The sequence below is a fragment of the Glandiceps talaboti genome, chromosome 12 (genome assembly GCF_964340395.1).
Source record: "Glandiceps talaboti chromosome 12, keGlaTala1.1, whole genome shotgun sequence".
NCBI classification, from domain to species: domain Eukaryota; kingdom Metazoa; phylum Hemichordata; class Enteropneusta; family Spengelidae; genus Glandiceps; species Glandiceps talaboti.
In genome coordinates, this window is record NC_135560.1 from 16,940,212 (window position 1) to 16,968,045 (window position 27,834).

General features: G+C 33.1%; 1 protein-coding gene across 1 annotated transcript; it reads right to left on the minus strand.

Annotated features, from left to right (window-relative positions):
* Positions 1 to 604: 604 nt before the first annotated feature.
* LOC144443515 (uncharacterized) lies at positions 605 to 27,590 on the minus strand. The gene is made up of 15 exons (XM_078133021.1): positions 27,462 to 27,590; positions 27,022 to 27,217; positions 25,178 to 25,311; positions 19,821 to 19,974; positions 12,807 to 12,999; positions 9,475 to 9,620; positions 6,324 to 6,533; positions 5,811 to 6,025; positions 5,330 to 5,519; positions 4,857 to 5,130; positions 4,065 to 4,327; positions 3,601 to 3,838; positions 3,035 to 3,114; positions 2,545 to 2,715; positions 605 to 1,825 (listed from the first exon to the last, which is right to left on the minus strand). Exons 2-15 carry the CDS (start codon positions 27,088 to 27,090, stop codon positions 872 to 874), a joined length of 3,291 nt encoding a protein of 1,096 aa, XP_077989147.1. The 5' UTR covers positions 27,091 to 27,217; positions 27,462 to 27,590; the 3' UTR covers positions 605 to 871.
* Positions 27,591 to 27,834: the final 244 nt, after the last annotated feature.

The window sequence follows — 27,834 nt, forward strand, 5'->3', positions numbered from 1 at the left end:
AACTTTACAGTTTATGTGTTAATTTTTAAAATGTTAAGCCATATACCTATTCATCCTTATTATCTTTGCAATATCATCATCATTTCACGTTGTTTTGGGTGTAACCTTGTTGCCATGCTTATATGTTCATTTTTTTGAATGTTCACACTTGCCTATCCATCCCTGTTGTCATCCTTGCAATGCCATAAATACCTTCATTTGACTGTTGCTATGGGTATGGTCTTGTTCTAGGCATATATAACTGTTCATTCAAGTGTTTATCCACTTGCCTATTCATCCCTGTTGTTATCTTTGCAAAATATGCCATCATTTGGCTATTACTATGGGCATGGTCTTCTTGCTAGGCATGTTTGCATATATTTGAATGTTTATTCACTTCTCTACCAATTAATATGGTTGTCTTTGCAAAATATACTGGCATTAGCTGTTGCTACATACATGCATGCATGCATACATACATACATACATACATACATACAATACATACAATACATACATACATACATACATACATTAAACTTGGGCTCTCAGCAGAACAAAACAACACATACAACTTTGGTAGATGATAAGTATAGTACTCTTTAATGATGTGTTATGTTGAAGGTTTTTAAAAGAAAGTAACCTTGAACTTACAGGGTGCAGCATAAATTGACTAAAAAATTCTCCCATTTTAAATAGTGTTTCGTCAATACTTACAAGGAAAAATATATACATCTCAATAACTAGAACTTGTCAAACACTTAAATAACATTTTAACCATTCATACCCTTGTCTACAGAGGGCAGGCACCATCGATGCACTGTCCGTTCGTGCATGCCGTCTGTGTAACTTCCTATCATGGTCATAGAGGGCGCCCTAACTCAACACTACATTACAATATAGTGCAAACATTTGATTTTTTAATCTCTTCATCAGTTTTAGATGGTAAATCATTTGAGATAATTGTTTGATTTGGTTTCTCAGAATGGCAAATCTTTCCATTGCTTGCATTGTTATTGTCAGTTTTAGGACCCAAGTGGCTTACACCGTTAGATGGTAAGATTTGCTGTTCAGGACCATGTTTGTGGTTTTGATTATTTGGTGATGAATGTGTTTGATAATCTTGTGCAGTTTCACAAGTTTCAACATCAGTCTTTATTTTGGCAATGGTATGATTGTCTTGGGTTTGTTGAACTCCATCTTTGTGTTCCAATGGTTTCTCGCTCTGCTGTACGCTATTCCCAGTTTTGGCATCTGTAGTCACTGGATTCTGGTACAATACAGGGATACCATTTTCCTTTGCATCAGAAGTTAAAGCCTGTACTATTTTTGTCTTTTCCTCTTCTGAATGTTGTGATTGCACTTGTGCCACAGACAAACTTTCTTGCTGGACTGTGTTCCCATTACGAAGTATACCCCTCAGCTTTGTATTTCCATTTTCAGTACTTTCTGCATCTATAGTCTTTTCCACTGTTTCAGACTCATTCAGTTCATCGGCACTCTCCCCATCACTTGATATGCTGGCTGACAAGTCTAGATCTGGCATTCCTAATGTTTTTGTAAATAATTCTTCAACTTTACTGTCTTTCTTTGATACTACAAACTGCTTGAGTTTATCATACAGTTCTTGTAGTTTTTGGTATGTAAATGATGCTTCAAGCTCTTCACAAGTAAAGTCAATGTACAAACATTTGGTAAACGGCATGGTTAGAGGACCTCTTGGTGGCCAAAACATTTGCTCCATCACAAGTGGAATTATGGGTAATTGTAGAACACTGGCAAGTGTTACTTCTCTACAACAACTTGGTTGTCTGCAGTACTCTGGGGTTACACAACATATCATTACCTATTTATACATATATAAAAAAGAATGGTAATTTAGTTTCATGATTTAAACAAAACATCTTACATCGTACAAAACTTTCCAAACAATTTCTGTACAAAAACCCACCTGTACACATGTAATAGTTAGTAGTTTTGTAATGCTTTGGAGGTGAGTATAATAACATGTTTATGTATGGACAGTTTCTCTACAAATTCATCTTAATGATATTTTGAGCACTCAAAAATTATGTCATCAATATTTTCCATATTTGTGATGCTACAGACCTTCTGGTTACTATGGTAACAGTAATGACTAAATATGTTACAGTAAATAAAATAACACAAAACAATTCTTCGTATAAAACAAAGGTAGCACAGAACAATTTTAAAATTGGAACTGTGCAAAAGATTTACTTATATTCTCCAACATTTTGTTTTTATTCAGCAAAGGAAAATAAGGGGTAATTATGACTTCACGTAAAAGAAAAGTGACAAAACCCTTATGTCACAAGAATTTTACATGAGAATCATATAATTATATTGGCACAAGCTTAATTTCAGGAAAATTGGGGAAAATAATGTTTTTTCTGAACAATTTGATATATATCTGGGGCACCATAGAACCAATGATTTAGATGTATATTGTCATGACAAACGACCAAGGTATAAAATTCCATATTTTCTGTTCAAACATGTACAACTTGGTTTTTGTGTATGGCATAATAATGTTTATTTAGTCACCTTTGATTTCCTAATGGCTGTTTCAGCCCTTTCAGTGAGATTTCCGTCACCAAGATTATGGACATCTAACCAACAAGAAAACCCTAGATGTGTCAACAATGTACTTAGCACCAGTGCTTCACCAATCTTACTCCATTGATATGATATAAATATTGAGGATTCTTCATCCTTCTGTTATGAAAACAAGAGAAGAATTTACTCAACAACAGTGTAGAATGAAACATTGTGCTTTCGATTTAAATACTTATACAAATAACTGAATGGATAATAAAGATTATCATATAGCTATGCCCTGATCAATTGTTCTTGATGACGGTCAACACAAAATAAACACTTCTGATATGGGATTAAATGTCATGATATTCACGTTAAATGTCATCAGAAAATGTCTCTCTGATTAGACAAGACATAACAATTCTGAACACAGACAAAATGGTAGCTGATCTTTGACGTTGATATTATCGTGTATGGTCACAAAAAAGAAATTCACCTCATTGACTGGTACCTTCAGTAAATGTTCTTGTAAATTGTAAGGGATGGTGTCCAGAGTTGGGACCAAACATTTGTACTCTGTTAAAAAAAGAAGAAAACATGGAGTGGTTTACAGCTCAATTCAATTTTGATGGATGGAAGACATTCTAAATCACAAGGTTTGTATTACATTTTAATATCCGATTCATTACTAAACTTATGATACTTTTTTACCTTGATTCAATGTACTCAAAATGTATAAAAAAGATATAAACCATGCTGAATTGTTAGGCTCTATAACCAATGTATGAAAGTGTCATAATTGTAAGATATATTGTTAATACATTGTATTATCTCTTTTTTTGCATTTAATTTTTAACAATTCTAACCAATGAAAAATGTGAATTATCAATTTCTATAATTTATTTCTACAATCAAATGAAAATATCTCAAAAATACAGACAGAAATTTAGGTCACAGAACTTCTTGGGAAAGGTCACTGCTATAGGGAGAGGTTCACAGTTAGTAAAAGGATTCCACAATATTCATATTACAATATCACTTGTAACAGTATAATGCTCTTACCTTGTTTTGATATCTTGTCCAAATTAGGTGAAACATAGTAATAAATTCTTGCTAAGAGTTCTAAAAAATGAGCCAAAGGCCAATATATCCTTCCTCTCCTATTGTTAGCACTGAACTGATACAACTGTTGGCATGGTAACTGGGAAAAGATGATGCTCATAGGTCCAGTTGGTGGCCATGACAATGGTCCAATGATAACAGGAATGATTGGTTTATTAAGTTGCTGAGCTAGATTGACCTACCAGATGAAAAGAAAATGTGCATAAAATTTTAAGATCAACATCCATGTCAAAATGGCAAAACCAACTCTCAATAGTTAAAGGCCAAGGTTTCAATCCCAGGTTCTCATATTACTTATCTTATCAGTGGACCAATGAGGATTACATAGGATCATTCTTTTGCTCTGGACTAACTGGTCCTTTAAATTGTCTTAATAGGGGAGACTGACCTTCTAAACCGCTCACCTGTTTGAAACATGTTTTAGACTGCATATAAGAGGCACTACACATAACCAGGACAAGTTGACTGCCTCTCATGGCTTCATCCATTCTTTGAAATGGTTTATCAGTTCCATTAATTATCTCCTCATCCATCCAACACTCTAGACCAGCTAGCTCTAGGTGATAGCATAGCAGTTTCACTTCTATAATGTTATCAGCATGGTAACTGATGCAGACTGATGCAATCTTATCCTCTGTGCCACTGAATGTTTGAGGAATCAGTTGCTCTGTGAACAACAGATATCAAACAAAAACATTGATTTAGATATGTTTTCAACAACAATAGGGAAATATAGATGGAAAATTATGTCTAACTGTCATTTTGTGTCCTGTCCTCTAGATCTCGTAAGTGTCATTTCATGTCCTATCGAAGTGTTATTCCATGTCCTGTTCAACTGTCATTTCATCTCCAATTGTCATTTCGTGCCCTGTACAAGTGTCATTTCGTGCCCTGTACAAGTGTCACTTCATGTCCTGTCCAATTTTCATTTCATGTCCTGTCCAAGTGTCATTTCATGTCCAGTCCAAGTGTCATTTCATGTCCTGTCCAAGTGTCAGTTCATGTCCTGTCCAAGTGTCATTTCATATCCTGTCCAAGTGTCACTTCATGTCAAACTGTCATTTTATGTCTTGTCCAAAGTGTTACAATGTTTGAAGGAAACAAAATTGTGCAGATAAGCCGACAATATGTACTGGGTGATAACATACAAATCTGAGTATTGCATCAATTTATGACAGATGAGACACTCTACATACCATTTTTTGGTACTGATTGTTCTATGACCTCCATGGCATCATTTCGTTTGAGTTGTTGTAACGCTACGTACACTGCGTACGTTCCATCTTTTCCTGGATGGGTTTTAAACCATTGATCTAGTACTGATGTAGTTGGGCTAGCTGTCATGGAAATTGATTGCACATCATCCAAAGAAAACCCTAGATTTATAGCCAGAAATCTCCAGTCATTGTGGCAGGACTTGTCTAGTAGTACTGCTATCTTGCTGCACCAATCAGGAACTGGTGTTATATCCTAACAAAATATATAGTTGAGAAAACAATAACTAAAACATTTCACCAATGGTATATTTGCCATGTGACTTAAAATCAACTCTTGGCTGTTTCATCTAAATCCACTAAATTCACTAAATCTAGCTGTAAATAACTGCTCAGATACCATTATCATTAACTCTGTGAGTGGTGCTTTTTGGGTAAAATTCCACACCATATACCTGTTGTTCCTTGTCAGTAGCTGCTTTATCTCTTCTTTTCTCCATTGTCTTCTTTGATGTACTTGCTTCACTTTTAGTGACTGCAGCTTCACTTTTCCTATTAGTTTCTTTTTTTGATAGCATAGGAGTTGGGCCACTTGATTGCTGGACTTTCCTTGGTGTTTGAAGTTTCACGAAGTCTGGTGTTTCACTGAAGACATGATTTGCAAGGAAGAGATAAACATAATGGGGGTAAGTTTTATCACCAGGGAGTAAAGAATTGCTCCTGAAGAGCCACTAAAATAATAATGATATTTTTGTAACGTCAACTGTTCTATACTCAGGCTTAATTGCTAGACCATGAAATGCCTTAATGTTTGGGGTTGGTATTTAAATATTTGGAAAGTTGCACTATTTCCTTTTTAAAAAAAATTAATAGGTCTTACATTAGCTACTTTAAAAGTTATGTGGTGCATAATCAATGAAATGACTAATTTCTCACCTTTTGCCTTCTAGGTATTCCATTAGACTTTGTACATAACTTTGAGTTTTACCACCATTGGCTCCAAACGCTTCTATTGCACTTTGGTAATTGCTTAAAAGTTTCTTATACTTGAGACCAATATCTCGGATACATGTAAATATGGCAGGGTAGTAGAACTCGTCTACTGCTTTGAACTGTACCAAGCAGTTGGTCAGAACCTTGCGAGCATCCGTCTGCAAACCGGAAAAAATATTCTGGTCACTTTTTCAAATTGATACCTGATGGTATGGACATATATGCATCAGCAGACTTGTAATAGCAGAACATGTACAACCATAAAATGACAAAATTTACAAAAATGCCTTAATTTCCTGGTGATTTTCCTCTTTCTTGCTTCAGCATATATAATTTAGTTACAGAAATTGGTGAAACTAACTAGTGCACAAATACATTAACTGGAAAGTACTGAACAGAATTGTATGCGTCAACATTAAAATTTCTATCCACAGAACTTCAACCTAATGCTTATACCTCACTCTGCATGGCTACTTTGGTCAATATCCTGTCCACATATCCAACATGGTATGGTTGCCGTTCTACCAACATACTCAACTTGTCAACCAGATCGGTGAACCTGTCTGTGTAGTGGTTAGACAATACACACAGACATGGCAAAGAAGCTGATGATACAACAGCATCACTGAAGTCTGCTGTCAGATATCTCATGTAGGGTAGGATTTCCTGAAAAAATAACAGTCAGATACATGTAATATGGTCATCAAACATCTTGAAAAAGTTCACTGACTTGCAAACCTTGTCAAACATTCATGCCAGTTGTGAAAGGTAATGTCATACCAACTATTACCTTTCAGTTTTCATACACAATTCACAACTTTGTAATTCAGGCAATTTAAATGTAAAAATTTCTTTTTCTGTTTGTTAAATTGCTTGACTCAATTTTCTCTATTTCAAAATGAGATATGGAGAAGGTCCATAATAACCTCCGCAAATTTCACCAGGTAAGGGGCTTCAGTAAAATCAGAAATAAATTGTACGTGGCACAGAAATTTTGTTGACAATTAGGACCTGATTCTCACAATTTGAAGAACATCTGTTCATGCATGTACATATTACAGGTTATGGAGATATTCATATAATTTGAATGAGAAGAGTAGGAATGGATGACTTATTTCCTTTCCCCGTGTGGAACTAAACTATAGAGTAGTACTTGATAACACAAGACACACAATTAGCTTCTTCCATATCATCATCTCACTGCTCACCTACATCATCTCATGCAATGATGAGGTTGCTATGGAAACTACATTCAAGGAACAGCAAGATGCAACGGTGCGTAAACCCTCAATAACCTCAAATTGAGGAGATGATTACACTTCTTCTTAATGAGAGTCCATGCATTATTTATCGGAAATTAATTTACACCACTTTGTCCTCAGTTCAAATAGTGTAAACATTAATTACTCGTCCATTACTTATTGGGATAGAATAAATTGCATATATATATAATACACTGCAGTTAAATCCTTGTCCCCATGGCTACCATTGGAAAAACATACACTGTACTAAATCATTTGAGCATGAAATCCACACGACACGAATAGTGTTACCAATATCCTTACTTGACATTTAGAGTCAGTACTATTAAACAGTTACCAACTAAGGGAGTACCTATATATACGACTAAGTACATCTTAATGACTACATTGTAAGCTTGTTAACATTATCTTACATACTACACCAAATGAAAACTTAGCTTACTTCCTTCTTAGAGTATTTCTTTTTATACATGTCTATTCTATACTATTCTTTATTCTCTTTTATTTTTTTGATTTCCTACATTATAGCTATTCTGGTCTATTCTATTCTATTCTATTCTATTCTATTCTATTCTATTCTATTCTATTTTATACTCTCTTCTATACTATGTAATATATAATATATTATATTCTAAACTATACTATTCTATTCTGCATAGTCTATTTTATATTATTCCATTCTATATATTCTATACTATACTAAACTAATATATATATATATATATATATATATATATATATATATATATATATATATATATATATATATATATATATATATATATATATATATATATATATATATATATATATATATATATATATATATATATATATTCTACGGTAACTATATATCAATAATTCTATTCTATTTTTTATACTAGTACTACATAATACATATATTCTATTCTATTTTATTATATATTATCATACTGTACTCTACTCCATTATGTTTCAATTTTCATTATATTACATTTTGTTATTTTACATTCAAACCCGACATATAAATCAATTTCCTAGTGCCTTTCACTATTTTTCCCTTATATTGCACCATCACTACTCTCTATGCTAATCTGTTTTATTCTACATATTTATTTATTTATCACAACCCTTACAAAACACAATCATTGCATGATTCCTATATTCAACCTATCCTACACTCTTTTGAACTGAATTTGTGTAATGTCATAAATGGACTAAAGGGAACACATCAATATTGCAAAATAATAAAGATGTATTATTTAGACGACAATTTCCGTAGTATTTACCTTCAGGATGGTATAATCCATCATCTACTGGGTTACAAATTTAAAACAACAACAGACCGGTAATATAATACAAAGTTGACAATAAACCGACCTAATGATCCCATGTTTTGACAGGAAGCCTATTACCTTTAGACATTATTTTATTGATAGCAATATTTTTTCTAAGTAGAACAATCTAACGTCACATAATTACTCTAATATTTTTTTATTGATTGAATACAACAACCTAAAAACTCCCACAATTACCATTCAGTCCTATCCATCATACAATATTACAAATTTTAAGTACATAATGAAGACTTGTCATAATACATAATTAATAACTATACAGTTATGAAAAGGTACTAGAAATAATACAAAAGCACATAAATCACTTATACATTAATGAATACCTTGGATAAATTCTGACTAAAGAGGATGAGAATATTGTTAGTATTCCAAACATGTACCATTTCAATTTCAATTTTCAGTTTAATAAATTGGTGCAACTTTCCGGTCATTCACTTATTCATACTTTAATTTGTAGTAAATCTGCACAAAGAGTGGAAAAAATAATTCTGGCTCAGGGATATCAAATAATAGTAACATACAGGATCTTTACATGCCTTAACACTGCCACTGTAATAGTATAAATTCATGTAGGACAATTTACAACATATGTAGAAACATATTGAACATTTGGAACATATTGAATAAACTGAGAAATACAAATGTGGATAATATGTGGGTATGAGAGAGAACAGAAATAACACCCAAACTCCCCTCCCATAACTCCCATCAACCCCCCCCCCCCCCTTCACCCAACTCACCTCCTATCCCTCTAAATTAATAATTTCTTTCTATGACAACATATTCAAAGTAGATGGAAAATTACAGGGTTCTTTATAAGATAGTATATGATATTCCACCCATGAAAACAACAGAAAGTAATCAACATAACAATGTGTTCCTTTGTTATGCAAATCACATTAGTTCAATCATTATATTCTGGGGAGAACAATGGACTCACCTTAAGAGAAAGCTACCTTGGTAGAAACAGAAAGTGAATGTGAATGAATAAATAAATGAATGTATTACCTGAGGATGTTTTTCAGCAATTGCTTCATATAATCTAAATACACTGTATTTCTCCATAGCTGGCAATTCATCTATATGCTGACTGATGTCTGTCAAATGGGCCAAAATTATGTCTTCATGATATGGGAAAAGAACAGTGAGACATGCTGAAATCATGAACAGAAAAAAATTTATTTGTATGTACTTAATATATATTTGTTTATTTTCACAAATAGAAATTCGTCTGTGTTGGTAAACCATAGTTTTTTAGTTTGTATTTGTAACAAAAGTTTATTTTGATTGCTTTATTTGTTGATTATAACTTTTTGAACAGAAATCAGTGAATAAATAGACAAAGTAAATTCCCTAATTTGTGACGTACTGGAATATATGACTTCAAAAATTGAAAATACTGGTAAAGGCAGCCATATTTAATTCTATGTTTCTTATGACCTGAATCAACCCTAGGTTTCTTCAATCTGGTGAATTTTTTTTTTTTAAATTGATGTCCTCTATAGCTCTGATTGTCAGATGATGACCCATGACTGTGGATCTGAGTGAAAATGATCGTTTATTGCTGAAATTTGGAACAACTGATTCAAATTTTTCCTTTTGACTTTAATTATCCCTTCTAAGTCATTCAGAATTAATAATGATGATGATAATAATAAATATAGTTTTTTTATAGAGCGCTTTCCCACCCTGTGTTCAAAGCACTGGCAAGGTTCTATCATGTAAAGCAGCACAATGGTCCTTTATACTTCCTCAACTCCCTGGGGAACATACAATCCATTGCAGCCTCCATAAGCACATAGGATTAAAGCATTCACATTGCAACCTCTATCCTACCAGGTCCCTAATTATACAGCTGGGTTGACTGAGGCACAGTTGTGGTTAAAATCTTGCCAAAGGACTTTAGAATGTTAAAGAACGATTATGAATTGAAAGTATCACCAACATGTACTCATACACTCACTTTTCTGTATACTTTTATAATTTTTTTTAACTGACTGACTGACCCTTCATTTTGAAGGTGTTACGATGAGAAATGCAGAATTAAATACCGGCACCCTAAAGGCACAACTTGAGATAATCAAAATAATGTACATGATGAACGAATTCTCTGACATTGTAATGATCTATGGTAAAAGCACTGAAAAATAAACACACACAGTTCAATCAATATCCATGTATATAGTAAACTTCTATACTATGCTTATTCAAACAAACATGCACATTGATCGATCAAACTATGTAATCTGACATTATCTGCAGGCGGATACAACTCTCTTATTTATAATATTTCCTTCAGAAGGAAAACAAATAATCACTTTTGGAGTAGCCAAATTCTTGCTGGAGGATATTTCACATGACAAATAGACTGTCTGGAAATAAACTTAAAATAAAATGCAGATATAGTTTTCTTTGTTCGCACTGTTCACGATAAATTGGAAATATACAACATATATATCTCTGTTGCTAGGATACAGTGAATATTATCTTGTAGTACTAAGAAATGAGATCATGTCATCCTGTTTTTTTACTTCAGCTGGGGTATTCAAGGTTATGAGATAAAAACTGCACAAATTGAAATTTTTTTTTGACTCAGATATTTAAAATGATAAGAAAACAGCTGAACTGTTACCATGGTAACATCAGTGTTCTGTATCCAGTCACACAAAACGTAGAGTAAATTTGATGATTACATTTGTGCCAATGCTATCTCATCCTTTCATCTACACTCAATGATACATATCTTTTACAATTTGTCCTAACTTATAGTTGTCTATGAAACATAGTTATCCCAACATATTGATGTCTGTTCAGCAAATATTATAGATATTGGAATTACTGCACACACTATTTGAATGAGAGGCCATGTTTCTTGTTGTACTGATCTCTGTTGTACATGTCATTTCCAGGGAGAATAAAGATCAAAATCTTTTTATTCTCAGTTTTAATCCCTGAGTGGGCTAGATTTTATACAATCTTAAATGTTATCTTTGAGTGTTAACGTTGAATTTATTTAATGAAGGAAAACAAATACCAGCTCTGTCTTCATTTATGAATATCATATACATGATGTATGTATAATACAAATTATAATGCACAGACAGAAAACTGAAATGCACTTATTTCTCTGCTTTGTATGCATCAGGTGCAATGAGAATAAGTACAATCTCAAGCAGAAACATGTACAAGAGACATGTTGGTTACCATGGCAACACGGTAGTGGATCAATATGAGCAATGTGGTAAAATTACACCATGTTTGTATTACTGCCTGAACACACTATCAAATTTCAAAAAAAACATTGGTTTTCATTATTTAAACATTTTTAGCGTCAGTATGATTCATGACAAAATGTCACAATTTGAAATACATACATTTAACAGATTCAAGATTTTGCTGAAATAATATGTTAAAGGTACACTAGCTGCAACTGCAACATTTTTATGAAAACTGTTTTGTTATATAAATAAATTACTTGACGTGTATATCGTACATCCTGAATAGTATTGAATCACCTGTGGGTAAACATATTTTTTGTAGTTGTATACATAATAAATCAAATCAAATTGATTTTGGGCCTGTACACAAACATCAGTGCCCTCAATGGCAATCATGGTTTCAACCTGTTTTTGTACTGCTTATGGATAATTTCAACAACTGATTAACATGTATATAATGTCTAATTATTGATAATTTTAACAATTTTCAGTGAGTATGTTGTGGTTGTCTGATCGAAAAATGATGCTCCAGTTACAACTAGTACAGTTTTAACATGGTGACAGATTCAAACCAAGCTTTCTCTCAAGATTTAAACTTGTTAAGTACACCACCTACAGATAATATTGACTGCTAACTAACAGATAGTACGATGTCTTTTATAAGTAACTGACCAATTTTAATGAATATATCTTTTGGTTATTTTATTTTTAAAAATGTCCCCGTTACAGCTAGTGCAGGTTCTAAGGTAGTATGGCACCTTAGAAATAAAAGTCTTAAACTGTGACTGTTACTTTGATTAAGAAAACTCAAACTCGTTATCAGATTAAAATTAAGAAAAAAATCTGGGGTCACCGTGCAAATTTTTGAAATACTATCGATGTTAAAATTATATTGTAATTATTATAACCCAGTCAGAATCCAAAATGGCTGCCAAATACTGTATTAGCTATACGGTAACATAAAAGATTGTTAATTTCCTTGAGAAAAAATAAGGTGTATTTAAAAAAATGAGGAACAAGCTTTCATATGAGGTTTGATGATTTCAATAACTTTAATTTCCAGACAAACTGGCTACCAAGGTGTATATACTAGCTTACAGGTAAATATTACTAGTAGATTACCTGCTAGGTTGAAATGGTGATACTTGAGGTAACACTCCATGATGTCATCAATGTAGGCAAGCAATAATTTAGGATATGCATTCAGTGTGTAAATAAACGACGCTGCCGAGTATTTGACATGGGAAAGTCCAAGTTTCATCAGAATGAAGGCATGAGGTATAAATCCCACTATAACATCTGGGTTGATATGATTCTAAGAAGACAAAACATGATATACATTAATTGTTACAATTATGTACCATAGATTACTTGCACCAGTGAGCACGCATACTAGTGGTATATATTTTGCAGTGCAATACACTGAAAACATTATTGCATACCAGCATGCAAAATGAGGACACAATCATTCATTCTACAGAAAAGCATGTGATCATGCACATAAATGTCATTTTAACAGAAATGTGTTGCTTCTGAGGATAAACATAAATAACATTAACAGAACCCCATGCCGTATTAAGGGTTAATACTCTGGGGTATTTGTGTTTGTGCTTGCAGTGTTTTCTGTTGTACTTTCACTCACAAGGACTCCTACAAACACCATACTTGCACACGCATCATGGGGTTCTGCCATAATACGTCATTGTGCCTAGTATTGGACCCTATATAAACCATGCAGATATATTATCCCGTCAACCTCCTTTTTGAAATGTACATAACTTTATTCTTGTGTTTTGTATCTGGTGAATAAACAATTCAATTCAATTCAAATTCAAACTTTCATTTCTTGTTCATCATAGATCCTAATGTAGGGTCTATGGTTCAACTGTGTGACTTTTCTATTCAATTATTAACCCACAACAAGTAACAGTTAAATAGCAAGCCTTTTAGCAATAACCCCATTGAACACTTTATAAAGGACAGTGCAACAACAACCACAACACAGTGCTTCTCTTCATACCTAGGATTGTACTGTGTTAATTGGGGTCATCTCCCTTTTTGTTTTGAGGCAATAAATTAAGGTGGACTTCCTGGGTGACAAGATTCTATCCTTCAGGTATCCACCACTATCCATTGTAAGTGATGGACCAGGTGTTATTAGACAATACATCCTAGTCGTTATTGGGATATCGATCAACTTTACGATTCTACATGCAGCTCTATCAATGAAGACAGTATGATATTGTATACCACAAAAAGGAACTTTCCAACCGTGACTGCCAGATTATTCAGACAGAATCCAATACATAAAATATACAGTACGTGTGACCTCTACAAAAAAGGAACAAAAATTTTTTCATATTACCAAACTTAGAAAGATATATTCCCCCAATACAATACACTATGGCTGTACAAATTTTTGAATACAATACATCAGGTATGAGAAATTTCATCAACACAATTGTAAAGGCCAGGGATTCAATCTACATTTGATAGATTACTATCTAATTGTCAGTGAAGCCATATGGATAATTTATTAGGGACCATATTTTCCAATAGCTTTACTGCCTGACAACTGCAGTTTTTCACATCTAAATATTAATCCTAATCTGAACTGGTCCTTTAAAATTTGAACCAAAATGTAGGCCACACAAAAATAAATATAATCCTTGATGTTCCGTTACCATGGTATTTGATTGATATATTCATTGCTCTTAAGAAGGCAAACTGCCAACAACAGGAAGACATGACATGACCTGTAGAGCTAAAGTTTACGACATGAAAATGGAAGATTCTTCTTAGCATGACAGTTGTATTGAATTGTACCATCTATAGGGGTCATTGTGTGTGTCTATTGAAAGTCACTTTGTATGATTTACAATGGTTGACCCCTCAATTTAGATCTATCAAAAGTGAATGGCGCACTGACAACAACACGGCAACAGCAACTGCAGAGAAAATAAGGATAGCTAGAAACACACACACGCACGCACGTACGTACACACACACACACACACACACACGTACATACGTACGTACGTACATACGTACATACACACGCACACACACACATATACACACACATATACACATATACATACACACACAAACACACACACACACACATACACACAATTACAGTTACTGTAAAATTTAATTGTCCGTAACAGCCAGCTAATCAAATTATGAAAACTTTGAATATTAAATCATAACTTATATTCATTAAATTATACATTAATTATGTAAATACCCAATGTGATTACAATGGTATTATATAGAGTTGTTACAGTTTAGTCAAAGATGGCAATTAAGTTCTGTGGCTTCCAGGCCCAAAAGGGTATTACACTTACTACAGGGCAAAAAAGCTTTTACTTTATCAACTAGCAGTCCTTTTAAATCTGTTTATGTCAGTAAAATCAGGCATTAGTTAAAAAGTACACATACATAATTACAATGTATACAATTCATAGCAAACATTTTGTTCTAGTTTAGGATGCAACTTGATGTTTGATCAAAATATAGTATTAAAGCATTCCACAATGTCATTTTATTATGAATAGTTCTATTAAATTCTCTCCCAGATTCAAGTTACAAACAAGGACTTGGTATATGTTATTTCACATTGTTTTTCTCAAATAGAAAAACATAGTAAAGTTGTTTTATAATTAAAAAATCAAAAATAAATACCAATTTCTCATCCATATGGCCACTTTAACACGGATCTAGTCACTTACCAAAGTGTGTATGAAGTGATCTCTATACAAAGTAACCTATCAGTGAAACAACTATTTCAACTTGTCTGACTACTGCTTGACTCCATTTTGTTATTCTTTATATCTAGAAGTTCTTTCATTTGTACTGGGAGTTGTTGAAGTTTTCGGTTCGTGACCTTATGACCTGTAGTCAATAAACCTACGCAGTCATATCTGTTGAATTGATGAAAGAGGTCAAATTTGGTCTCACATGAAAAAAATGGTCAATGTATAAACATTTCAACAGCTGAGCCCCTATTTCAAAGGCCAGGGTTTCAATCCCAAGTTCTCACATTAGTGACACTAATAGTGTTATCTTATCAGTGGAACCATAAGGATTACATAGAATTATTCTTGTGTTCTGGACTAAGTTTTTTAAAGCTCTGTCAGACAACTGTTTTTCACATCTAACTTTTTAATCTTATATCCAAACTGAGACCTTAAAACACAAAATAGTCTATTTTCATCTAAGTCAGACACTGCCCAGCAAGAAGCAATTCTTAAGCATAACTAAAAACTATATATAGATGACCACATAAATTACACTCGAACACAATATATACATATTTCCGACAAGAATGCTAAATTTAATTTCACTGTAAAAAAAAGTTAAAAACTATTATACAACAGTTTGCCATGACCTTATGACTTTTTAAGTATCTCAATGTATGACAGGTATACATTTAAAATATTGAATTTTAATTTTTAACAAGGCCTAGAGCCATAAATAGCATTGAAAACATTAAAGTATGTATAAGTGGTCATGAGGTTAAATTTGTTAATAGAATACTAAATGAATGTTACAATGTCTCTTTAGAAACGGTAATGGAATTTATGTCTCAAATTGTTGTGACAACTAGATTGGTAAATTTGTCCATTATGGAGAGAGGGGTTACTGCTTCCTTTGATGTGTGTGTGTGTGTGTGTGTGTGTGTGTGTGTGTGTGTGTGTGTGTGTGTGTGTGTGTGTGTGTGTGTGTGTGTGGTGGGGGTTATAACTTCCTTTCCACATTTCCATGACAGTAGCTGATTAATAATAATCAGGAACATGTAAATTAAAAATTAGTTGACACAACTGAGGTGTAACCTAAATCTGTACATTGTTTTCTTCAACCAAGTCACTGTATTAATGTAATGTTGTTCTCATGAAATTTTCAAGACTTCCACAGTCCAAATTTTAACTCATTTTATATAGGTACATAGCAAACAACAACTCTGCAATGTTACATACAGCAACACATTTATACTAGCATCAAAGTATGTCAGTGTGACAGGCAATGCCTTGACACATCCAGCCTTCTAGCTAGCAGATGTTGTCAAGTATTTGTCAATTATTGTTACAATATGGTATATATGTAGTAATCTTTGACAGCAGTATAGTTATTGAATGCCCCCCCCCCACAATTACCTATAATTTACATTGTATCCTAAATACTGTAAATATGGTATATATGTAGCAATCTCTGACAGCAGTAGTTATTGAATGCCCCCCTCCAATTACAGTTATTGAATGCCCCCCAATTACCTATAATTTAGATTGTATCCTAAATACTATACAACAGGACCTAATAGTTATAAATGTCAGATTTATATCAAAGCCTATAATATGTTGAGCTTCACTTCAACATCTCTTGTGTCTTATTTCACATTTGTCAACTTGTGTTCAAGGATTTGTAGAGCAGTGAGCTTTCCACAAAGTGTCGCTGAGTCAAAAGTGTTTGACTCTCAATTCAATTACTCAAGCTGGAAGATAATTTTTTAGTCCTTTTCTCTAAAGTGCTGTGCATGTGTATGCATATAGTTGGTTTTCTTTTTGCTTCTTTTGTAAGTTTTCCAAAGCAAAGATAGATGGGCCCTGGGAATTCTTTTGACATGAAGTAGAAAAAACTTCCAAAAACATTTCTAAATAAGGTGAGCGGGAACTATGGCAACAAGCCTAGGAAACTAGGAGTAACGTAACCTACTTTCATACTGTAGAGAACAATAGACCATTACGGTCATTACCATGGTAACAAAACAAATACACATTGGGAGGGGTAGGGTGAATGAGTGGATAGATAAGAGTCACAATAATCCTAGAGACATACTTCAGACTCGAATGAGAGCCATACTTGTATGACTACATGGTTGTCATTTAGTTGATCAGTATGGTTTTCATCAATTATAGCCACAGTAGCTGTATCATTTCATTATTCTTTACTCACAAGTTATTTTTCTTATTTCTGCCAGTCGGAAAATACATCAATAAAATTTCATTTTAAATGGTTCAATCTTTCTGATTATTTAAATCACCTCTCTACAAGTCATTGACGGTACTGGGTACAATGGATTCATGTCTGTGTGTGACTAGTGCAATTCCTAAATTTGTAGAATGACCTGCCTTGTATTGTCTAGTTCTAAGCACTTGCTGGAAAATTCCTAAACTGACTTATATTGTCACATTACAAGTGTTCTAAATATTTGCCACAAACTTCATGATCTGACTAGTATTGTTCATCACAAGAGTTTTAAGAACTTGCTTCAAAATTTAAAACTTTACAAATTGCTGGAAACTTAATAATGCACTACGGTCTTCCCAAGGAGTTTTAATTAAGTCAGATAGGAATATAGGGATAGATAATAACAATAAGATGACTTGTATATAGTCCATTATAAATGTTCTAACCACTTGCCCCAAACTTGATTTCACAAATGTTCTGAGCACTTGCCCCAAACTTGATTTCACAAATGTTCTAAGCACTTGCCCCAACTAAGCACTTGCCCCAAACTTTATAAAATGCTGGGAACTTTGACAACACACTACTTTTCAAAGAGTTTGTGTAAAGTCAGAATGGGATATAGGGATAGACAATAACAATTACAGTCCATTTATGGGGGGGGGGGGTAGGATTCTACTAATGGTGTATGTATTTTCAATATATGTAGTATATTGAAGTGCCCAAAACAAATGCGTAATATAAGGAATAAACATTCTAACATAAACATGATGATTGTTGACTATAGGTATTCTAAAGACTTGCCTCAAACCTCATAAACTGTGCATGGTGGGAACTTTAACAATTCACAACTAGTTTGTGTTATTACATGTGATAGACCCATAAATCAATACCTAGCCATTACAGTTGAAAAGACATTCTTTCAAAATAACTGACAATGTTAGCACTGCTTGTGAAAATTTATGGACACCTCTTTCAAAGAAAAAAAAATACAAACTATTTTTGAGAAACTATAGTGTTCTATGTGGGGTGAGATCACCTTTGGGTGGGGCACAGATGAATTCTTTGAACTTTTTGAAATGTTTGTTTCCCATAGTTGGTATGAAAAGCAACATTTGAATGCCATTTGTACAATACGGGTATTGTGTAGATTTTTTTGCAGGTTTTGAAATGCCAAAAATTATGTCATTGTAGCAGTATAGTTTAATTCTCAGGAGAATTTAGAGTTCTGACAGTAGATTATGGAGACCAAAGAATACATAGTGACTAGAACAATAGGAATACCACATAAAAGTTTCAATAATCAAGTGAACTCATAAAACACTAGACAAAGATAGCTAAAGGTCAGAGTCTTTATAGCTCTGATGGCTCACACTGTTTAGGCAATGATTACTGTTTTAAAAAAACTTAGTGGGAATAAATTTAAAGTCAGCTATTGCAAATATGAAATATTACTCCTGGTGCTAGCTTTATGAATCTATCTTCAGCCTAATTATAGACCTAATGGCATAATTTGACATTTTTATATCTTTTAAATCATATTTGGCCTTTCAAGTGTTATTATTCTATTTGTATTAACTATATAACCATTTGTATGATTCCCTCCATGCATGAAAGTTAGGATTACTCAGTATGACCATTTGTGATAAATTGTAGATATGGACGTCCACAGGGTTGTTGGGTTAGTCTTACAACACAGTATAATAAATTTCCTAGCCTTATAAAGCCAACAAGGTTTATCCCTAATTTCCGAAACCTGTGTCAAATATCTGTTTCTCTTTCTATGCTAATTTTCATCAAGGTTTATTTAGTACTTAAATAGGAAACATATTGTGAATGTATGTATGTTGGTACTACATTCATTTTTAGCTTATTTAGATCTCAAAGTTTTGTGGCCAAGTAAACAAGATTACTTTCACTGGTAACTACAAATAGATTTATTTCATTAAGTGTAAATTTCAATAAATACACTGTAGTGAAAAATGATTATCTGCCAAAATAAAGTTGAGCCAAGATGTGAAAAATCATGTTTCTTTTATGCTAAATTTTGTATGTACCAAAGTATATACAATTACAGTATTTGTACAGTGGTCTGAGCATTTCCCTTTGTGCTGACAAAGCCAAGTATAGCATTTTAATTATTACATAAATGTTATTACATTGACTTACTGGGTGTACAAAGCCAAGTAGGATTTCTTTGACCACATGACCATGTAATGTAAGTTGTCCACCGAGGTAAGCCTTGCCAACTAAATCATACTGAAGACAAAACTCAAAGATTCTTAGGAGTTGAACATGGTGATCAGTTGATGCATTGAATACACTGAAAGAGAAGAACAGAAAAGAATAAGTTTAATGATGGAATCAATTCAATTTTAATATATTTTATATTTTAACACATACACACACACACACACACACACACATACATACATACATACATACATGCATACATACATACATACATACATACATACATACATACATACATACATACATACATACATACATACATACATACATACATACATACATACATACATACATACATACATACATACATACACACACACACACATACATACATACATACATACATACATACATACATACATACATACACACACACATACATACATACACACACACACATACATACATACACACACACACATACATACATACATACATACATACATACATACATACATACATACGCACGCACGCACACATGCACACACGCACGCACACATACATACATTATTACATACATACATACATACATACATACATACATACATACATACATACACACATACACACACATGCATACATATACATACATACATACATACATACATACATACATACATACATACATACATACATAGTGTATCTATATTAACACTGTTTTAACAATAAACCTGACAGATAATGGCAAACCCATTATCAACAAAATGTAATGTACGGCTTTCATAATGAACAAACCATTAGAAATATACTTTTATGGTAAAACAATTAAAATGATCAATTTACTTATGTCCTTGAATAAGCAATTGATTCCATTATACATCCATTTGATGTGAATTTGTGATAACATCCAACTAAGGCAATTCGACAGGCCAACAATTCAACCACCTGTTGATGGTATGTTGGCATACTTGCAGTATCAAGTCTCTCAGTCATGCATGATTACTGTACAGAGTAAGATTTCAACTAATACAAAAGCAGTATATGTATTGTGTACTTAAATAATATAAAGGTGTTAGTCTATTATATGTTTATGTTTAGCATTCGTTTATCAGAGATAAACTTCAACATAGACAGTACTAAGCAAGCAAAAGCTTTCCATTCACTTCCTTTTAACAAAGGGAAAACATACTAGCATGTGGGTTAACTGGTACATGCACACACTATAATTAATTCATACACAGATATAATACATGCATGCATGCACTCACACATGCGTACATACGTACATACGCATGCACGCACACACACACACACACACATGCATGAATGCATACATACATGCACATACATGATAATAAATACATACATACATACATACATACATACATACATACATATATACATACATACATACATACATACATACATACATACATACATATATACATACATACATACACACACATACATACATACATACATACATACATACATACATACATACATACATACATACATACATACAAAGCATTCAACTTATGTATAAGCAGTCTGTGATTGGAGACAGCTGTTTGTCTATACATTCCCTAGCTATACCTACAAACTAGGCATAATGAAATGTGCAACTCATTAAGAGTTTATAAATCATGTATTTCACACAGTCATATCATTACAATAATATTTAATGATACTCTAATTGTTTTTCATCTGTGTTGATTTTGTGGAATTGTAATCTGTTACATATTACATTCCTATGAAGTGAACCAAAGGTAAAGGACTCAGTGCACCCAGTGTGGTCTAGCTGTCTCACTTAAATGTCCAAGCTGGATATATTAATCAATCAATCAATCAATCAGTCAACCAATGCACCACTATACACGTATATCACTAAAATATGACAGACATCAAAGGCTTCCTCAATTCAAAATGGTATTTCTATAACTTTTAAGGAATTATAACGTTAGCCAATATCAAAATTTGATGTCTTCTCAATACTCTTTTCATTAGCTATAGTCACTTAAAATTTATAAAATCTGTGGATTGTATCAACTTGGAATATATACAAATCTAACCCATCTCCTCATTGGATCTGAAACTCAGTGAACTAGCATAGCAGAGTCAGAGAAGCCCCCTCCCTACCCCCCACCCCCACCCCTAACAAATCAGTTAGGTACCCAATATCATTTGCGATATACATCCAGTTTGTACACATACAATGTATATGATCTTCATTAAAATCAACCATGTCCAAACATGGCTTAATTAACGTCTCCAGTTTGTAATTATTTGTACATCTTTAAAATAAATGTGACCTTTCAACAACTAAGTCCTTCAAGTTATTGGTAATCCAATTTTTCTTTACAGTTTAATTTGTTGTTAATTTTGAATTTTATGTTAATTTTGAATTTTTTATTAATTTTCAGTGAATTTTAGGCTATGCCAAAAAATAAATTGTAAATGTTTGGATGTTTATATGAAATTACAAAACCTTCTTTTCTCTAGAAAAATTCCTAGAGTGTCACAAAACAGCAAAAAAAACTGAGATTAAAGTCTGAGGAAATGAAAGTGTTGTATGTCTATATACATTGTATATATCAAGCAATATAAACAGAGAATGGCAATGATCATTTTGCACAGCTGTTACTTCCGCCCTTTTCACAGTCAGGATATCCATAAACAATTTATCTTCTGATTATTAGCTTAAACTCGTGTGAATTTTATACAAAATGACTATAATCTAATAGGTTTATGACTAAAAGTACACATAATGCAGTGTGTTGGAATTCAAGTACTAGTAACATCAAGTTACACTCCTTGGGGATTTCCTTCCGAAACGGTTTGATTACATATGCAGGAAATGTAATTTAAATGTTCTGAAATTTACCTCTCTGTTCATTTTTTGCACTGAATATAAGATTTCTAGTGATGGCACATCAGCATCACTTTTATGATAGACTAGACAATGGTTAGCAGTTCAGATGTTCTGTTACAATTGTTACATTACTTGTTACAGTTCCATTTTGATAGAATGTCGGTAACTCTAAAGCTTATTTGTGGCAAAATGTAGATAATATCCAGATAGGCTGCCTACTTTTTTTCATGAGAGTGGAAAATGAGACTAGTTCAATACATAATTTACATTCAGCTAGCTGTTAGCCCTTAGACTTGTCAGTGTCATATTATATATCTCTACTAGCTATTCAAACCATATAGAGAATACAACATTGATTTAGATAGATATACTAAGACCACAAGTCTCTGGGCCAACAGCTACCTGTATATTGGTCATCATAAACAGAAACGAACCCTGAACTCATGTTGTTGTATTTCATATGTATAGTTCTACACATGTATACTGGCTGCTATGACAACATACGACCTCTGACCTGATTTTGTTATAGTTCACACCCATGTATATAGGTGAGAGCCTTACCAATACAACCCATAAACTGATTGGCATTCAAACTGTAATGGTACTTGGAGTAGTTTTGTCAACACAGAGAAAACCTGTAATGATATTCTAATCCCTCTCTTACTTGAATTCAACTGTTTTATTTATTCAATTCATAGTCTGGAGTGTTTCATTTGTGAATGTATGTTTCTTTTAAAATATATTCCTGACTTCAGTCATACATGGGGTCACCATTTGTTTGTTTGTCTGTCTCCCTACTTCATTAGATTACATTGGAGTTTGGGTTTTTTTTCTGAGTCACAAGTGATAGCCCAACACAAATTTGAATTAGAGATTTTAGAAATTTCAACAGTTTGTCCTATATGTATATAGCTTTCCTTGCAGCATAATCAAACAGTAAAGTTAGTAACATTGTGAACCTTTTGAACTTCTTTAGAAACTATCAGATATTTATTAGTAGCTCTGAATTTTTTTATTTTTTCAACAAATGCTTGTAACATAATGGATACAGTTTTAACAACAGGAGCTTTAGCATGCTCATGACATTTTCAATTTTGTTGGAAATAATTTCTTTTTCCTATCAATTATTTCCAGTCTTTTCAAAATTCACATTTTTGTTCTGTTCTGATTATCACAGGAATGCAAAACTATATATAACCACAATTCAAGGACATGCTCATGACCAGAAGCACTGTTTATTTTCAAGTTTATAAAGTGATAATGATACAAGAGGTTTTTAGTTCTGTCATCAATCAATGTCAAATGTGATTTAATATGAACCCACTTGAAATAACTACACTGTGAGAACATTGGAATGTGGACTGTGCTATAGTGTTTGCAATGACTGGTTCAAAGCTATTAACTATATGCTAGTAGGCCATATACATTAAAAGCACCTGGTGTTATAAACTTGTGGTCTTGAAGTCAAAGCTTGAGACAGGAAATGTCAATAGAGGATGAAGTACACTTTTTGTTTTATTGTAATATCTACACAGGGATCTCAGGAAAGCATTACTATAAAATAATAACTTTAATGCCAAACTTCAGTCAATTAACATTTAATGATAAAATTTCCCATTCATACTGCAAACATTTTACATGAGGCTTTTAACTATAGGAAAAACTGTATTTACAACTGAGATGTATGTGATCTTTTTTAATTTGATACTGAGTATTCTTTGTGTCCTATAAGCCAGAGGGCTGGATGTGGTTCTTTCTTTGTAAATTTTATTTAAAAACTGTATAATTTGATAAGTCCACAGAGGACATCTTAATAAACAAATAACATAACATAACAAGTGCATGGCAGTAGCTAGGTCATATACTTGAATAGTCTGGATGCCAACATGAATTAAATCATATATTCAGATTCAAACCCAATGAATAGCCTCTAGACAAGTACTTTAAAGACCAATAACTCAATTCCAGATTATTGCATTAGTGATGATACCTTACCAATGTACAGAACTATAGATAAGATTATTTTTTATACAGCATCACCTTTTCTGTTGCTCTGTAAGACCACAGGGTGCAGTGATAATGTTAGTGATGACTTAAATGTTATTTTTAATCCCTATGTACTAATTGACAGGCCAGTACTAATGGGAGAACCTAGGATTGAATTATGGGCCTTTAAAAGGTTTACACAGACATGAAGTCATCAAATGAATCAAAGACTTTAACAGAGGTATCTGTAACACCTGCCAATATGGCAGCTGTACTAGTAGTACAATCTTCTACATCACATGTTACTTGAAGGACAACATTTCACAGAGTATGGACTTTGTGCTTTGGTAGTAAGAACAATAAGTACCTTTTATCTAATCTAACTGAGAGGATATACAAATACACCCCCACCCAACCACACACCACCCTCACTATCAAACTATACTTGTGAGTGACAAGTGGGAAGGTAACTTACAGTATTTTGGTGATGACATTTCTCAATGTAGTCCAGACAATTTCAACTGCTTCCCAATCATCAGAGGTTATCCAGTCTTGGTGTAGCCACATCTCAAAGGCATCCAGAATACCAACAATATCATTTTTCTCAATCTGAGAAAAAAAAAAGTTAAATTACAAAATGAATTTCACAATAAAAAAACTTTCAGTATCATTAAAGAAATAATGAACAGCATCTGTATTTGGTCTGCAAAATAAAGTTATTGAAATGATGACCTTTCACCTTTACAGAGTAATGTTTAAATTGAAATTTTCAATAACACTGTACAACGAGGAAGTATGAAGCTAAGTTTCATTAGACATACACATGATATGCAATGCATTGATACTTATTTAAAACAAATATTTGTAATAGAAATATTGTTATATTTATTTTCAATTCCTATGATAGGCTGGTATGCTTAAGCTTAGTAAACACTTAAAAAATATCTGGCATGTTTGGCTTTTGCAGAACAGAATTTATGTAATATGTCCTCAACATGTGAAATATGAAAAAAATCAAACATATTATTTCAACCACCTGTTAATATTAATATGTACAATGTAAATGGTGATATTATTTATTTTTTTTTTAAATACTTTATTCGTATTTCATTGAATTGATTCTATTTGATTCAACTATTGAAAATGTAAGGTGAAAAATAACCCTTCAAATTTCATGTGGTTTGTAACAGAAAAGTAAACACATTTTCGTCAGTTTTTTAGACGTAAGGTTTCAAAGTCCAATAAGATTTAGAAAAGTTTCTCAGCAAAATTACAGTGAAACCCTGTATGGAATCTACATCAATACTTTATTCACTCTGTAAGGGTTGGAAGAGCTTTATAACTTATGAATAAGAAATGACAGACGTCTGCTATTTTCTCAAAATTGATTTTTAACCAATTTCATCACGTAATAGGTAGCATCAGAAAAAAAATCTTTGTAGTTACTGAAGAAAATCAATAAATCTCATATTTTTTCATTTCCATACAATTTTTAATGAAAAGATATCAATAAGATTAATTGTTTTATGTAAATTATGGCTCTAAAAATCATTAATGTTTGAAAATACTTAATTACAAAATTGTATATTAATAATGCACTTGTGATGTGAAAAAGTTCATTACAACAAAATATGTTCATGGTTTTTCAAAACTTATCCATTTTAATTATTCTTATTTCATTTTTTATTCTTTTTATTGTAGGTCTGCTTGTCTGTGTTACCATGGGGATGAGGATCAGGAGTTCAACATTGTACTTCAGTAAAGCATGTGTGATGTGAAAAGTCCATTGCATGAGACATTTTTGTAAAATTTCAAAACTTTCAATTTGAAATATTCTTTTCGTTTATTTAAAAGAGAAGAATTTCATTGTGTGTATGTGTGTCTGTCTGTCTGTCTGTCTGTCTGTCTGTCTACGTTACCAAGGGAATGTGGATCAGCAGAGCGTGGATAGCAACGTCACGTCTCTGAGCAACAAACGAAGCCATTAGTCCATGGATATTGATACAGAGTGATACATCAGTAGCAATTAGATTATATCGTGTAACAACATTTTACGATCATGTTCAACTACTTCTCCCGGTGGCACTTTTCGTCCTCAATTAACAATGAACCATTGTCGAACACACAAGTATGAAATAATTCACTAAGTCAAAATGCTTTACGATAATGCCATTTTTATGTCGAACGGCGTTTCAGTTTCAAGAGCGTTCATTCAACTGGCAATGCGGCGTAGTAAATCCTCGAGAGGTGAACGCTACACTGAAACATTATCCGTCTCTGTAAGTCAACAACATATAATTAACGCATGTATGTGTTTACCTTGTTCCAGTTCTCTGTCTTCATGTACCATTTCAGTAGTTTCCTTTCGTGAGCCATCATACATACCATGCCAAAACCAGGCCAGGTCAGTCTGTCACTCCGTAACGGGTTTAACGGAATAAGTTGATGGACGGCTGCATTATCGGTACGTTAGCCAATATCATCCCGCCTTCAGAGAATATATTCGTAGACACCACTGTTGAATAAAAGTGAGAAAGAAATAACGAAATTTCCGAGCAGTGAATAAATGTGACAGGATATTGTGTGCTAGCCGATGAAGTTGTCGGCCTTTGTTCATATATAGTGCACGACACACATGTTTGGCTCGGTCGCGAATGGCAACGAAAACGTTTACAGACTATATTTCCCGCGCCCTTGTGATAGGAGGACGTCGAGCATAATCCACTGTGGCGATCTTTGACAAGAAATGAATAATTTACCTTTAATTTTCAAGGTTCACCCATGATCAGAGTCTGGTTTCCGGCACACAGCACAAGAGGTAGCTAGGGTGGTAACTGGCAACGATAGAGTCGCTACCTTTATCGTCGCGGCGCCTATTATTGTGAGCTGATTGTGTTGTGGTGGCATCTTCACATGGTTGACTCCGGTCAAGGACCTATAACGAACCAGTACAGCGCCATCTGTTGGGTAACCTATTCTTGCCTACCGTCTGATTATGAATGGGAAAACAAGAATATGTATTCGGAATGTTGCCCTTCGTCATTCCCAACCATGTGTGTAAGACGTTCAAAAGTTCAAATGCAAGACTATCAGAAAAAAATTATTCCGTCTTTAAAATATTTCTGAGATAAG